Source organism: Akebia trifoliata, chromosome 10 (genome assembly GCF_017979445.1).
Source record: "Akebia trifoliata isolate Shusen 1 chromosome 10, ASM1797944v1, whole genome shotgun sequence".
NCBI classification, from domain to species: Eukaryota; Viridiplantae; Streptophyta; class Magnoliopsida; order Ranunculales; family Lardizabalaceae; genus Akebia; species Akebia trifoliata.
Genome location: NC_141384.1, coordinates 30,929,825 through 30,944,467, shown reverse-complemented (window position 1 = coordinate 30,944,467; position 14,643 = coordinate 30,929,825). Strand labels below are relative to the sequence as shown.

Sequence of the window (14,643 nt, the reverse complement as noted above, 5' to 3'; positions counted from 1 at the left end):
GACATCATCCGTGCTGTCATGGTGTTGTCTTCGGCTAGCCACCTAATTATATTATTTTTATTTATTTTTAAATTAAATTATCTAATTCGTTTAATAAATAACAGAATCTATGGCTAAGGCCTACGATTTTCACGCTATTTTGACTACCTATACTAATGATAAAAACAATTAATCAAGCTTTAAAGTGGGATTTTAATTAAAACGAACCGCGACGGCTCGGAACCGAACCTATTAGCTGTTAAGGTTCGGAGTGGGTCAAGAGATGGGATACATCACAAGTCGCCCTCGTATGCCACGTGGCTCGACACACAAATCCAATTTGTAACATCATTTTCTCTCTGAAACAGATGTCGGCCCACAGACCTTCACAGTAAATTAAATAAAAAAACACAAATTTGAAAGATCGTTTGACGCTTTCAATCAAATAAACGGTTGAGATGACACGACACTTTGAATCTCAAGGTCCAATACGAATCTCTATAGATAAACGTGAAATAATAGAATGGGATAGTGGAGGTAGATGTTGATGGTGGGCCGTGGGCCTATATTTATATTTATTTATAAAATGCAAAATTTTCTGGCGAGGGAAACAAGAGTCCGCTCGTAATTTCGATCTAGTGAGAACTGTCTCTCATACGATGATCTGGATAAACTTAGTTAGAGAAAAATCCTCTCGAATTCATTTTTTTCAGATCTGAACACAGTTGTTTCCATAATTTGTTTTTTCAGAGAATCTTCAGTGTGAGTGTTTTGATTTGAGTTTCTTAATCTTTCATTGAATCTGAAAGGAAAGATTTGTTGTTTTTATTGAAGTAAATTTTTTTTTTTTTTAATCTCTGTTCAAGTTCAAGCATGGCTTCTGTTCCTGGTTCATGCTTTCAAATCCGAAGCAATTCTACTGTTCGTCCTTCGTATAATCGCCAAATCACAAATCATCGATGGAACATTTCTCCTTTGAAAAGCAGAGTATCATGTAGTTGTTCTGGTAAGAAAATACATAATGTTGTGGAGAATAAGTTCTTCGGGATCCGATTGCGTCAATCTGGATTGGAACGATTTCATCTTTGGAGATCAGAAGGTCCAGGACGTTCTCCTAAACTCAGAGTTGTGGTTCGATCCATGGCACTTTCGCAGGTTCCGGAGAAGCCGCTTGGTCTATATGATCCATCATTTGATAAGGATTCTTGCGGAGTTGGATTCGTTGCAGAGCTTTCCGGAGAAAGCAGCAGAAAAACTGTAAGCTTAATTAAAAAATATATATATTTTTAGTGGTTTTTGTTGTTTGATTCTGAATCGCGTTGATTGTAGGTGACTGATGCATTGGAGATGTTAGTAAGGATGGCTCATAGAGGTGCTTGTGGTTGCGAAACAAACACAGGTGATGGAGCTGGAATTCTTGTTGCCCTCCCACACAACTTCTTCAAGGAGGCATGTTTTTCTCTGTTTCTTTCTTTTCTATTCAATTTCAATAGATAATAGTGTTTTTTTTCTTCACTTGTGTTCATTTATTTCATAGTTTTTCTTGTCTAATCCGTAGAATTTCGTGATAACGATTAACAACTATGTCAAATTTTAGTAGTTGCTTGAACCGTATTGGATCCTTTTCGGTTTCTATGATGTCTGATTTACATTGAGTAATGCATCATCATCATAATTAAAGTCGAATCTAAACAAATTACGTCTTGTATTGATCTTGCTGTTTGGTTTACCATTTTTTTTTGTAGGTTGCTAAGGATGTTGGATTTCATCTACCCCCACCAGGGGAATATGCAGTTGGAATGTTCTTCTTGCCAACATCTGAGAATCGAAGGGAAGAAAGCAAAACTGTATTCAATAAGGTAATTATTGATGATATATGTAACACAATTTTTATGTGGTTGGTCTATGTAAGATATGGAAATTCTGTACGTTTGTTCAGCTATATCCTGATTTTCCAATTGGTTTGACTTGTTTGTTATGATTGACAAGTCGTTTATATATATTTATATTTTGATTTTGTATTTGATGATTCTTATATTTTTTTAGGCATGTAGTTGTGAATTTCTTTTTGTTATTTTGTTTGTTTAGGTAAATACATTACTTTGTACCAAAGGCTATCTCCATATTTCATGGTGGATTGATCTAGTTGTGTGTAAAGGGACACATCATCATGTTAAATATTGTCGTTTGAATGGTGGCTATGATAGAGTGTTTGCTTCTTAAATGAATTTTCAAGCATATTTTAGCCATATTATTTCTTACTTTTTTGTGCATTTAAGTCATTTCTGCTAATCCCTAACCTGCTAAAATATGACCTTTACTACGTGTAAGAGCGGGCATTATTTTTCAGAGAATCCTAATGTATACATTTATATTTTTCTCTACATGGTTTGCTTTCTTTGTTTATGCAGCATTTTGAGTTTATTGTTCCAATGTTTTTAAGATTTTTTTTTGTTTAAGTTCATTATTCTATGCCCAGGTCGCGGAGTCTCTAGGGCATGTTGTGCTTGGTTGGCGTTCGGTTCCAACTAATAACACGGGTTTGGGTGAGTCTGCTCTACAGACGGAACCTGTTATTGAACAAGTGTTTCTCACACCAAGTCCTAGGTCGAAAGCTGATTTTGAACAACAGGTTGTTGGTTTAAAGGTTCATGTTGTTGTGTCTATATCCTTTTTAATTTGAAATAACTTCAGAATAAGTTGTATGTATTATTCATCCTTGTTTGCTCCATCCACAGATGTACATATTAAGAAGAGTTTCAATGGTGGCTATACGTACTGCTTTAAACATCCAACTTGGTGCAGTTAAGGACTTCTATATATGTTCTCTGTCCTCAAGGTGTGCTCTTTTGGAAGCTTTGTTGTTCAATTTGTTAAAGAAAGTATGGGTTTTATGTTTGTTGTAGGTCTGTAGCTATGAAGTTTATTCTTTATTTGGTTTGGCAGGACTGTTGTTTACAAAGGTCAACTGAAGCCAGATCAATTGAAAAACTACTACTATGCAGATCTTGGCGATGAATGCTTCACGAGCTACATGGCCCTGGTAAATATATTACTTATTTCCTTTACTTATTCTCCACAAACTCCATACTTCAAAGTCAAGAACATGGTGGAATCACTTGTGTCTGAACAAATGTGAGGTTAAGATTCGTCTCAAGGCCTTGAAATTGAAATAGAATGTTGGAGTGGATGCCTTGGGTGGGTAAGAAAAAAGCCTTAATATGGATTCAACCATGTTCCAGAAAAGAAATTGGATTTTGGTCAGGGTAGCTTATGGTTCCCATTATGTTCATTCTATACCTTGAATACAAAATTCATGTTCTTTATTTCTCGGATGACTTCTCTATCATTATCAATAAAATATGTGAATCTGTGTGAGAGATATTATGGGTTTATCTGATTTCTTTGCAGATCCATTCTCGCTTCTCGACAAACACTTTCCCTAGCTGGGATCGTGCTCAACCCATGCGTATCTTGGGACACAATGGGGAGATCAACACACTGAGGGGCAACGTGAACTGGTATGAAATGGAGTTCTTCTTAGAGTTCTTGCTGCCAGTATATTTTTCTCTAAAAATATGTCTTTAATTTAAGTGTGTTCATATCCCCTCTCACTACAACAATACACGTTATTTTTTATCTTCAAACCACTCTTTTAGAACCTTCTACTTGCACATTCTCGAGAATCAAATATGTAAATTTTATATTTTTTCATTATTTTACTCCTTTTTTAGTTTTTACATGTCAAAACATCTTTGTAATATTAAATATTTTGGTATTGCTAAGTGAGATCTAACACAGACAAATATCCATAACACAAGTAATTGGACTATCCAGATTGATGGATCAAGACCTATTGAATGACTAATAACCGTCTATACCATTTGCTGAATGATATACTTCTCATTTGATAGATATTGAGATGCTAATGCACTTGCTTGTTTTTCTTCAATCAGGATGAAGGCACGCGAAGGTCTACTGAAGTGCACGGAGCTTGGCTTAACGGAGAATGAGATGGAGAAACTTCTACCAATTATGGATGCCAGCTCATCTGATTCAGGTGAGATTGGAACATTTTGCATATTTGTATATGGGATATGAGCATTTACCACAAAACACGAGTTCACATGTGAAAAACTTGCCATTTTCCTAACTCAAAAAGAATCTGATTATTTTAGGAGCTTTTGATGGCGTCCTGGAGCTTCTAGTTCGAGCAGGTAGAAGTCTCCCTGAAGCGATCATGATGATGATCCCAGAGGCATGGCAAAATGACAATAATATGGATCCTGACCGAAAGGCCTTGTATGAATATTTCTCAGCTCTTATGGAACCATGGGATGGGCCTGCTCTTATATCGTGTAAAAGTTCTAGAACAAATTGGCTTCACATTGAAATAATATTCTTCAAATAATGCTCTTTTTTTTATACTTATGTTTATTAGAATAATTTGCAGTTACTGATGGCCGTTATCTTGGAGCAACATTGGACCGTAATGGATTGCGTCCTGGTCGCTTTTACATTACAAACAATGGGCGAGTTATCATGGCAAGTGAAGTTGGTGTTGTTGACATTCCACCTGAAGATGTGTTAAGGAAAGGAAGACTTCACCCCGGAATGATGCTATTGGTAGATTTCGAGAAGCATGTTGTTGTAGATGATGAGGCCTTGAAGAAGCAATATTCACTAGCACGGCCTTATGCGGAGTGGCTCAAAAGACAGAAAATAAAACTGAAAGACATTGTTAATTCTGTTCATAAATCTAAAAGGGTCCCACCAGCCATATCTGGAGCAGTGACAGTTAGTCCATCATCTTGTCTTACAGTCCCCCTTTTTTTTAATGTATTCTGCTTTATTGAAAATTCTAAATGTGTCTTATGTATGTACTTTTATTTTTAGGCATCTGGTCATGATGATGATGTGGAAGACATGGGTATTCATGGTCTGTTGTCTCCACTAAAGGCTTTTGGGTGAGTAAATAACTTTCGCTATTTACTCTGTAGCAAATATATAGAAGAATAAAATGAAATGCTGGCTTACCTTCCTCGTCCACAGTTACACTGTTGAAGCATTGGAGATGTTGTTGCTACCCATGGCAAAAGACGGTACTGAGGCACTTGGTTCGATGGGCAATGATGCTCCCTTGGCTGTGATGTCAAACAGAGAGAAACTCACATTTGAGTATTTCAAGCAAATGTTTGCTCAGGTCACAAACCCACCAATTGATCCAATCCGAGAGAAGATAGTGACCTCCATGGAGTGCATGATTGGTCCGGAAGGCGATCTCACTGAAACCACTGAAACACAATGCCACCGCCTTTCGCTAAAAGGGCCTCTCTTGTCCATTGAAGAAATGGAGGCCATTAAAGGCATGAACTACAGAGGTTGGCGAAGCAAGGTTCTTGACATCACTTATTCCAAAATCCGTGGTAGGAAAGGTTTGAAGGAGACCTTGGACAGGATCTCTATTGAAGCACATAATGCAATTAAGGAAGGTTACACCACATTAGTACTATCTGACAGAGGTACCTTAAACTCTTCATCTGTAGAACAATGAGAAAACTCTGGTTTTAAAAAGATCAAGTTGTGTCAAAATTGTGAACTTGGCAGTGCAGACAAATTTTCTTCATTAACTTATCTTGCTCTTTGAACACTTGCGTTAAAGATTTCATACTTATTACCATTCTATTTATAGGGACACGGTTTTACTGAAAGAATTCGTGAATAGCATGTTTGTTTTTGTAATTTTATGGTTGTAATTATCTCACTTTTTTATTTTTTAGTTCTTGCCCCAGTTTATCAGTCTTTATTATTTGATTCAATGTAGCTTTCTCATCAACGCGGGTTGCTGTAAGCTCCCTCCTGGCCGTTGGTGCTGTTCATCACCACTTAGTCTCAAATCTTGAACGCACTCAAATTGCCTTGATAGTTGAATCTGCTGAGCCGCGTGAAGTGCATCACTTCTGTACTCTGGTTGGTTTTGGTGCTGATGCTATTTGCCCATATTTAGCCATAGAAGCCATTTGGAGGCTACAGATTGATGGAAAGATCCCACCAAAGTCAAGCGGTGAGTTTCACTCAAAAGAGGTTCTAGTCAAGAAGTACTTCAAAGCAAGCAATTATGGAATGATGAAAGTTCTTGCTAAAATGGGTATTTCAACCTTGGCTTCATACAAGGGTGCTCAGATTTTCGAAGCTCTGGGCCTCTCATCTGAGGTGATCCAGAGGTGTTTCAATGGGACTCCCAGTAGAGTTGAAGGTGCAACGTTCAAAATGCTTGCTCGAGATGCTCTTCAACTGCATGAACTTGCATTTCCTAGCCGTGTTTTGCCTCCTGGAAGTGCAGAGGCCGTGGCATTGCCGAATCCCGGGGATTATCATTGGAGAAAAGGTGGTGAGGTGCACCTTAATGATCCGCTTGCTATAACAAAGCTGCAAGAAGCCGCAAGAACAAACAGTGTGGCGACATATAAAGAGTACTCTAAGCGCATACAAGAGCTGAATAAGACCTGTAATTTGCGAGGGATGATGAAGTTTAAAGTGGCGGAGGTGAAGGTTCCTTTGGAAGAAGTTGAACCTGCTAGTGAGATAGTAAGGCGCTTCTGTACTGGGGCCATGAGTTATGGATCGATATCGTTGGAAGCACACACCACCCTGGCTATTGCCATGAACAAAATTGGTGGAAAATCAAATACAGGTATTTTTATTTTTTTTTCACATTTAAGATTCTCTTGGATTTTTTATTGCTTTTTTCCAGTTAACCAATCTGTTGGAGAGGGGGAGAACTATGAATATAGGAGTGTCACAAGGCTTAATTGGAGTATGACACACCCGAGAGTGGAGGAAAATATACACTCAACACTCCCCCTCAGCCACGGGAGTGGAAAGAATCAAACACTTTAACCTATATGAACCTAGCGCTCCGATACCATGTTAACCAACCAACTACTCCAAAAGATCTATCTATTGGAGAAGAGGAGAACTATGAAAATAAGAGGGTCACAGGGCTTCACTGGGGTTTGACACACCCGAGAGTGGAGGAAAATATAGACTCAACAAAATTGATTTCTTGTTTCAAAATTTTATAAAAATTTGATTGTTTCTGAAATGCTTCTTTGAGATGTATCGAGTTTGTCTTTCAAAGTCTTTTGTTGGTTATTTTTGGCCGGTTTTTGTGAATTTTGAATGATTTTAGCAAATATTTCCTCCTTGCATGGTTCTTATTCCTTGATTTGTCATACAATTGTTGCTGAAGGCGAGGGTGGTGAGAACCCATCACGCATGGAGCCTCTTCCAGATGGTTCAATGAATCCAAAGAGGAGTGCAATTAAACAAGTTGCAAGTGGAAGATTCGGAGTCTCAATCAATTATCTAACGAATGCCGATGAACTACAGATAAAAATGGCTCAGGTAATTGTTTGATATTATACTTTAAGAGTCTCACCACTCTCTAGTTCATAGTTCATAGTTCATACTTATGATCTTGAAATTCATGTATTCCTCTTGGAACGAAAGTTCCTCTTGTTTATGAATTTATGTTCATGGACAGATGTGGCTGAATCTGCAAAGCACCTTTGGGTGCCTTTGCATCTTTAACCGAGACCTACCTTTGGCATTTGGTGAGATTATATATGAACTGGAATCTTGCTTCTCTTTATAGGTTGGACCTTTTCTCAAATTGTAGTTTCTTCTTGAAACAGGGGGCCAAGCCAGGTGAGGGAGGTGAACTTCCAGGCCATAAGGTTATTGGTGATATTGCGGTCACTAGGAATTCGATTGCTGGTGTGGGACTCATCAGCCCACCTCCCCATCATGATATCTATTCCATTGAGGACCTCGCTCAACTAATCCATGATCTTAAGGTACGTATTGTTTTACATTGTTGCTAACATGATCATCATACATAACAAAATTTCGCTTGAGCCAATGATCCAATCAAAGGAACTATGGTATGAAACTTCTTAATAGCAATATCTATAATAAAGATATTTTCTAGTATTAGTTGTACATTTGAAAAATAGCCCAGAAAGTCGAGGTAATGATTGGATAGTTGGTTTATATGGATCCTATCTGTTTGATATCCCAAGTCAAATGACATTGCCCTAAATTGACAAAGTAATATTTCCATTTATTCATCAGAAGAAAAGTCCCCTTTGAAGCCAGAATGGATTTTCCTCGATATTTGACATAATGCATGCCAGGATCCCCGCTTTTGGAGTATCTTCCCCTTGAGTTTAATTATATTAATTTAATAGTTTGTCTTTTGTTCTTTACTAGAACTCAAATCCAGGGGCTCGAATCAGCGTGAAGTTGGTATCCGAAGCCGGTGTGGGAATCATTGCCAGTGGAGTTGTGAAGGGCCATGCCGATCATGTTTTGATCTCAGGTCACGATGGAGGCACAGGAGCTTCTCGTTGGACTGGCATCAAGAATGCTGGACTACCCTGGGAGCTAGGTCTGGCTGAGACCCACCAGACCCTAGTTGCAAACGACCTTCGTGGAAGAACCGTTCTTCAGACAGATGGCCAATTAAAAACTGGAAGAGATGTGGTCATTGCGGCACTTCTTGGTGCAGAAGAGTTCGGTTTCAGCACAGCCCCTCTCATAACTCTTGGCTGCATCATGATGCGGAAGTGCCACAAGAACACCTGCCCGGTTGGTATTGCTACTCAAGATCCCGTTCTCCGTGAGAAGTTTGCTGGAGAACCCGAGCACGTAATCAATTTCTTTTTCATGCTAGCCGAGGAGGTACGGGAGATCATGTCTCAGCTTGGATTCCGCACAATTAATGAGATGATTGGTCGTTCGGATATGTTGGAAATCGATAAAGAAGTTGTAAAGAACAACGAGAAGCTAGAAAACATCAATCTCTCACTGTTACTAAGACCTGCTGCTGACTTCCGGCCTGAAGCTGCCCAATACTGCATCCAGAAACAAGATCATGGATTGGACATGGCTTTGGACCAAAAGCTGATATCTTTATCAGAAGCTGCTTTAGAAAAAAGTCTTCCTGTATACATTGAAATGCCAATATGTAACGTGAACCGTGCAGTTGGAACCATGCTTAGCCATGAAGTCACTAAACGCTACCACATGGCTGGGCTTCCCGCAGATACCATCCACATCAAACTCAGTGGTAGTGCTGGTCAGAGCCTTGGAGCCTTTCTCTCTCCTGGCATTATGATCGAACTTGAAGGAGACAGCAATGATTATGTCGGGAAAGGATTATCGGGTGGTAAGATTGTAGTGTACCCTCCAAGAAAAAGCCAGTTTGATCCAAAGGAAAACATAGTGATTGGCAATGTGGTTCTCTATGGAGCAACAAGTGGGGAGGCATATTTTAATGGAATGGCTGCTGAGAGATTCTGTGTGCGTAATTCAGGTGCCAGGGCTGTTGTAGAGGGTGTTGGTGATCATGGCTGTGAATATATGACAGGTGGGATTGTTGTTGTGCTTGGGAAAACGGGGAGGAATTTTGCAGCAGGAATGAGTGGTGGGATTGCCTATATTCTCGACGTGGATGAGAAGTTCGAATCTCGATGTAATATGGAGTTGGTGGATCTCGATAAAGTTGAAGATGAAGATGATATTATGACCCTGAGGATGTTGATACAACAACATCAACGTCACACGAAAAGTAAGTTAGCCAGAGAAGTCCTCGCTGACTTTGAGAATCTTCTACCCAAGTTCATTAAAGTGTTCCCTAGGGATTATAAGCAGATTCTTGAAAACATGAAGTTGGAAAAACTCACCAAGGAAGCTGGGGAACAAGCTACTAGAGAATCCGAGGAACGAGAAGAAGCAGAATTGATGGAAAAAGATGCTTTTGAAGAGCTTAAGCAGTTGGCAGCCACATCAGTGAATGGGAAACCAAGACTGGTAAATGCATATTTCTGATTAGTAATTCCTGACTTAAACTTCCCATAATAGAATTTGTGTTTCTGACCCAATTACTGGGTTACAGTATAGATGACATCATCTCATTCCCCTAACTATTTTGTTTGTTACTTTTTAGAATGCTTCTGAAACATCCGCATTTGATTTTGTGCTGAAAAAGGTGCCACTCAAAAAAATAGGATCTTTTGTCATTGAAAATCACAAGTGTTGGTTTCCTAATCATAAACCTGGCGAGTCAGTTTTTGTATCCCTGAGTCAAACCCTAGTAAAAAATTCCGGGAATGACCAACATTATTTTATAAATTTTGCAGCCTCTAATTTGTTTATATTTGTGACATATTTCAGATGAACTTGGTGACTTGTATTTTAAATTGACTTAATGACTCATACAATCATCAATTTTTACTCGCTTGGCAGACTTTTTACTTGGCATAAGGATTTCATTTCTTGAGTTTTGAAGCTTGAAGAATTCACTCTAGAATCATTTTGCCTTATCTCAAGACAAGATTTGTTCTTGTGTGGTAATGAGTTTACGTTAGCCTTTCGAGAAGACCATATTGGTTTTGGTCACTTTAAAAAAGAGAGCAGAAATCCTTTATTTTGACCTTCTGGAGATTTGCTTGTTATATGGTTTGAGGTTAACATGTTTTTAATGGAGTCCTATGTTTACGAGTCTAACAAGTGTTTTTGGAAGTCACAGGATGTGGAAGAAGCACAACATTTGAAGAGACCAACTCGGGTTGACAATGCTGTCAAGCATCGGGGCTTTGTTGCTTATGAGCGCGAGAGCATTTCATACAGAGACCCTAATGTTCGGATTAACGATTGGGAAGAGGTTATGGAGGGGTCGAAACCAAGCCCGCTGCTAAAGACCCAATCTGCCCGTTGCATGGACTGTGGAACTCCCTTTTGCCATCAGGTAATAATTTTTTTTTTACTGGTATATTGTGTGTGTGTGTGTGTGCATGTGCATGTGCGTGTGTGTGATATGACATGATGATGTTTTAGTTCTTCTTATTTGAGATTTTTGTATTTAAGATGCAATTTAGTTTTCTAATCCAATTTATGTTTGCTTCTTGGTTATTTCTTTCTATTCAGGATAACTCCGGGTGTCCTCTTGGGAATAAGATACCAGAGTTCAATGAGTTGGTATATCAAAATAGGTGGCGTGAAGCATTGGATCGGCTATTAGAAACTAATAACTTTCCAGAGTTCACTGGCCGTGTGTGCCCTGCACCTTGTGAAGGTTCCTGTGTGCTTGGCATAATTGAGAACCCTGTATCCATCAAAAGCATAGAGTGCTCCATTATAGACAAGGCCTTTGAAGAAGGTTGGATGGTCCCACGACCTCCTTTTAGAAGAACTGGGTATGTTTTCTATTGTCCTCTTTAGTTTGATGTGCAGAATGAGTATTTCGTATGGAAACATTATATTAGAATGAAAATATACTGTTTTTGTGAATGCAGGAAGAGAGTCGCTATCGTGGGTAGCGGACCGTCTGGCTTGGCTGCCGCTGATCAGCTTAATAGAATGGGCCATTTGGTGACAGTGTTCGAGCGTGCTGACCGAATTGGAGGACTAATGATGTATGGTGTTCCTAACATGAAGGCTGACAAGGTGGACATTGTTCAAAGACGTGTCAACCTTATGGCCAAGGAAGGCGTTGAATTTGTGGTGAATGCCAATGTTGGAACAGATCCCTCGTATTCCCTTGAACGGCTTCGTGCAGAGAATGATGCCATTGTTTTGACCGTAGGAGCTACAAAACCAAGGTAATATGAAGATTAAAAAAAAAAAAGCATTAGTCTCGAACCTCAAGTATAATGAAGTTAATGTGTCAAATGTCTAATATACTGTTATTGGGTGCAGGGATCTTCCCGTTCCAGGGCGGGAGCTCTCGGGCATCCATTTTGCCATGGAGTTTCTTCATGCAAACACAAAAAGTTTGCTTGACAGCAATCTCAAGGATGAGAATTACATATCCGCTAAGGGGAAGAAGGTAGTGGTCATAGGAGGAGGTGACACAGGTACGGACTGCATAGGGACATCTATGCGGCATGGCTGCACCAGCATCACTAATTTAGAGCTTCTGCCTCAGCCACCTCAAACCAGGGCTCCTGGCAACCCTTGGCCCCAGGTATACACTTTATCCTCGGACAACACAATGATTTCATTTTTGTAGTAAATTCTTTACACCACATGATTTCTCTTAGATAGCCAAAGAAAAACATCAATGAAATCTTTTCTACTACAAACATCTATATAATAAAACATAAAGGTGGGTCCCACTACAATGACAGTTTTGGGGTATAAATGTCTCACTGCAGCTACAGTGGAGTGGTCCCTACCACCTCACTTTATTACTTTTTCTTTTCACCCTCTTCAACTTTATTGTCTTTCCTTTTCTCCCCACTTTTTCAATAATATCCCTCCAATTTTACTATCCTTCCTCTTTGAACCCCCCCCCCCCCCCTCTTTCAATAATACCCCTGTAACGTTACTATCTTTCATCTTTTACCCTTTTAACAGCACGGGCAAACTGTAGCTGTCTATAAGATTGAGAGCTGTATGTGCATCCAGTGAGCATTGTAACTTATAAACCTCACATGTAGCACGTTCTTATGATGTCTGACCAAGTTGCTATGTACTTTTCACTCCCTTTTTGCAGTGGCCACGTGTTTTCCGAATTGATTATGGTCACCAAGAAGCAGCGGCCAAGTTTGGGAAAGATCCAAGGTCTTTTGAGGTCTTGACCAAGCGATTCATAGAGGGTGAGAATGGGGTTGTGAAGGGACTTGAGGTGGTGCAAGTGAGGTGGGAAAAGGATGCTAGTGGGAAGTTTCAGTTCAAGGAAATAGAGGGTTCGGAGGAGATGATCGAGGCCGATCTTGTTCTTCTAGCCATGGGGTTCCTTGGTCCTGAGTCGGTAATTACTTTTATTTTTCCTGTATCTTGTTCATAATTTCCCATGATGAGCATGTGATTTTCTGAGTGTTGGTTAGACACTCAATTCTAGGAGGTGAGGGGTTAAACGTCTTAGGTAGTGTTTGGGGGATCCTATTCCCACTTTTGGAACACCCCCCCCCCCCCCACCCCCACCCCCACCCCCACCCGAAAAAAGGAAAAAATAAATAAAAATCAATTTTGGGTCCAAAATTACCATTTGGTGTCGCGCTCTGGCTTCTTGCAAAAGCCAGAAGTGGAAAATGGGATAGAAACAGTAGCTGCCTGACCTGCTTCTGGATTCTAGCTTCTGCAGGAATCAAACGGAACATCAATTGCATTCTTTTGGATGATAATATCCTTGACTTCTAAGTTAATGACTAAAATACCCTAGAGTGTTTTTGGGATATAGTGACCAAAACTTTTAACAGTGTCTGTACGTTTATTCGTTTTAATTCTAGCTTTCTTAGCTGTTTCACTAGTCCATTTCAATCTATGACATAAAATGGCTTCCTGACCACCTAACATTCAGCTCCATAAAGCTTAGTTGGTCTTACTTCCCATCTTTTAAAATTTTCCTTTTAATTTGATTGGTATGTTCAGAGAAGTCGTTTTTTCACAAATGTCTGACGATTCTTATAGAACTTATTCAAGAAAATTGATTCTGTAGAAATGCTTCTGTTAAAGACAACATTGGCCAAAATGAGCTCTTACCTACTTACCATGCTTATGTTAATTTTTTCTAGATTGTCGCGGACCGGTTGGGCTTGGAGCGAGACAACCGGTCAAATTACAAGGCGGAGTATGGTCGCTTCTCGACCAATGTGGAGGGGATCTTTGCTGCTGGTGACTGCCGACGTGGACAATCTCTGGTGGTCTGGGCCATAGCAGAGGGACGACAAGCCGCTTCTCAGGTAGACAAGTACCTGACCTCATTGCCACAAACAGCTGCCAGAAGGACTTCATCAAGCACCATGATGGCAACAAACACAACCCTAATGACATAAAGGTTGGATACTGTTTTGTCCCGACAAAGAAGAAATATTGATTCATAAATAAGTTGATCGACGGCTCTCCTAGTACCAACAAATGTCATTGAGGAGCAGTCATGGAGTTTGATTGGGGATGAGATGGGATAAGTAGTTTATGGGGAGGGATTTGTGTAGCTTTTAGGATTTTATCAGTCTTTATTTATTTATATATTTTTCATTTTTTAAGAAATTTAGTTCTGGAATATTTAAGCAATAATGTACAGTTGGTTTCATTTGCTGAAAATTATGTAAAAATGGGGTTTGTGTTTAGCTGGTTTTGACTTATTTTCTATATCGATGATTCTTATTTGTTGGCAAAGTGAAAAGAAGTGCTCCTTGTGATTTTCAACTCTTATATATCAAATATAAGAGAAAAATAAAAAATATTTTGATATGGTCAAAGAATTGCGCACAGTTGGTGTGGCATTAGTAAAAGTTGGTGCGGCAATAGTAACTCTCTTATTTTGAAAGATGATTGGCACGCTTTAGGGTCATCCTCAGCCCCCACCCCCCCAAACAAAAACACAAAAAAAATCAGGTCATTTCGAGACTTTTAGATCATATTTTGAAAAATGTTTGGCACTCTTTAGGGACTCTTCCCATATAAGTGTTATTATATACAATACTACCAATAAATCAGATCGGATTGGGTTAGGACCAATTCAGTAATATTGATTTTTTTTGTTTTGCATCTAGAATTATACATATCATATTGAATTGTGTCCAAACATAAAAGGATAGTTTCAACTGATTTGTTTCAGCTGGTTTGTTTAGAATCCATTTTGTTGTCTCTCAT

At 39.2% G+C, this 14,643-nt stretch overlaps 1 protein-coding gene across 1 annotated transcript; it reads left to right on the top strand.

The window, feature by feature from the left end:
* Positions 1 to 569: 569 nt before the first annotated feature.
* Positions 570 to 14,141, top strand: LOC147393849 (glutamate synthase 1 [NADH], chloroplastic-like). The gene is made up of 22 exons (XM_086454947.1): positions 570 to 1,236; positions 1,309 to 1,428; positions 1,725 to 1,838; positions 2,459 to 2,611; positions 2,718 to 2,818; positions 2,926 to 3,022; positions 3,391 to 3,500; positions 3,936 to 4,039; positions 4,158 to 4,337; positions 4,433 to 4,776; positions 4,876 to 4,946; positions 5,032 to 5,501; positions 5,804 to 6,673; positions 7,232 to 7,386; positions 7,677 to 7,838; positions 8,254 to 9,855; positions 10,574 to 10,792; positions 10,972 to 11,240; positions 11,340 to 11,645; positions 11,743 to 12,010; positions 12,542 to 12,799; positions 13,563 to 14,141. The coding sequence occupies exons 1-22, from the start codon at positions 853 to 855 to the stop codon at positions 13,821 to 13,823; spliced, it is 6,618 nt and encodes a 2,205-aa protein (XP_086311073.1). The 5' UTR covers positions 570 to 852; the 3' UTR covers positions 13,824 to 14,141.
* Positions 14,142 to 14,643: the final 502 nt, after the last annotated feature.

Excerpts from the sequence above, each read along its gene's own strand:
- LOC147393849 (XM_086454947.1), top strand. The coding sequence starts at position 853 with ATGGCTTCTGTTCCTGGTTCATGCTTTCAAATCCGAAGCAATTCTACT. Across the intron at positions 1,237-1,308 it reads GAGAAAGCAGCAGAAAAACT|GTGACTGATGCATTGGAGAT; the intron begins GTAAGCTTAATT and ends CGTTGATTGTAG. Across the intron at positions 4,777-4,875 it reads CCATATCTGGAGCAGTGACA|GCATCTGGTCATGATGATGA; the intron begins GTTAGTCCATCA and ends TTTTATTTTTAG.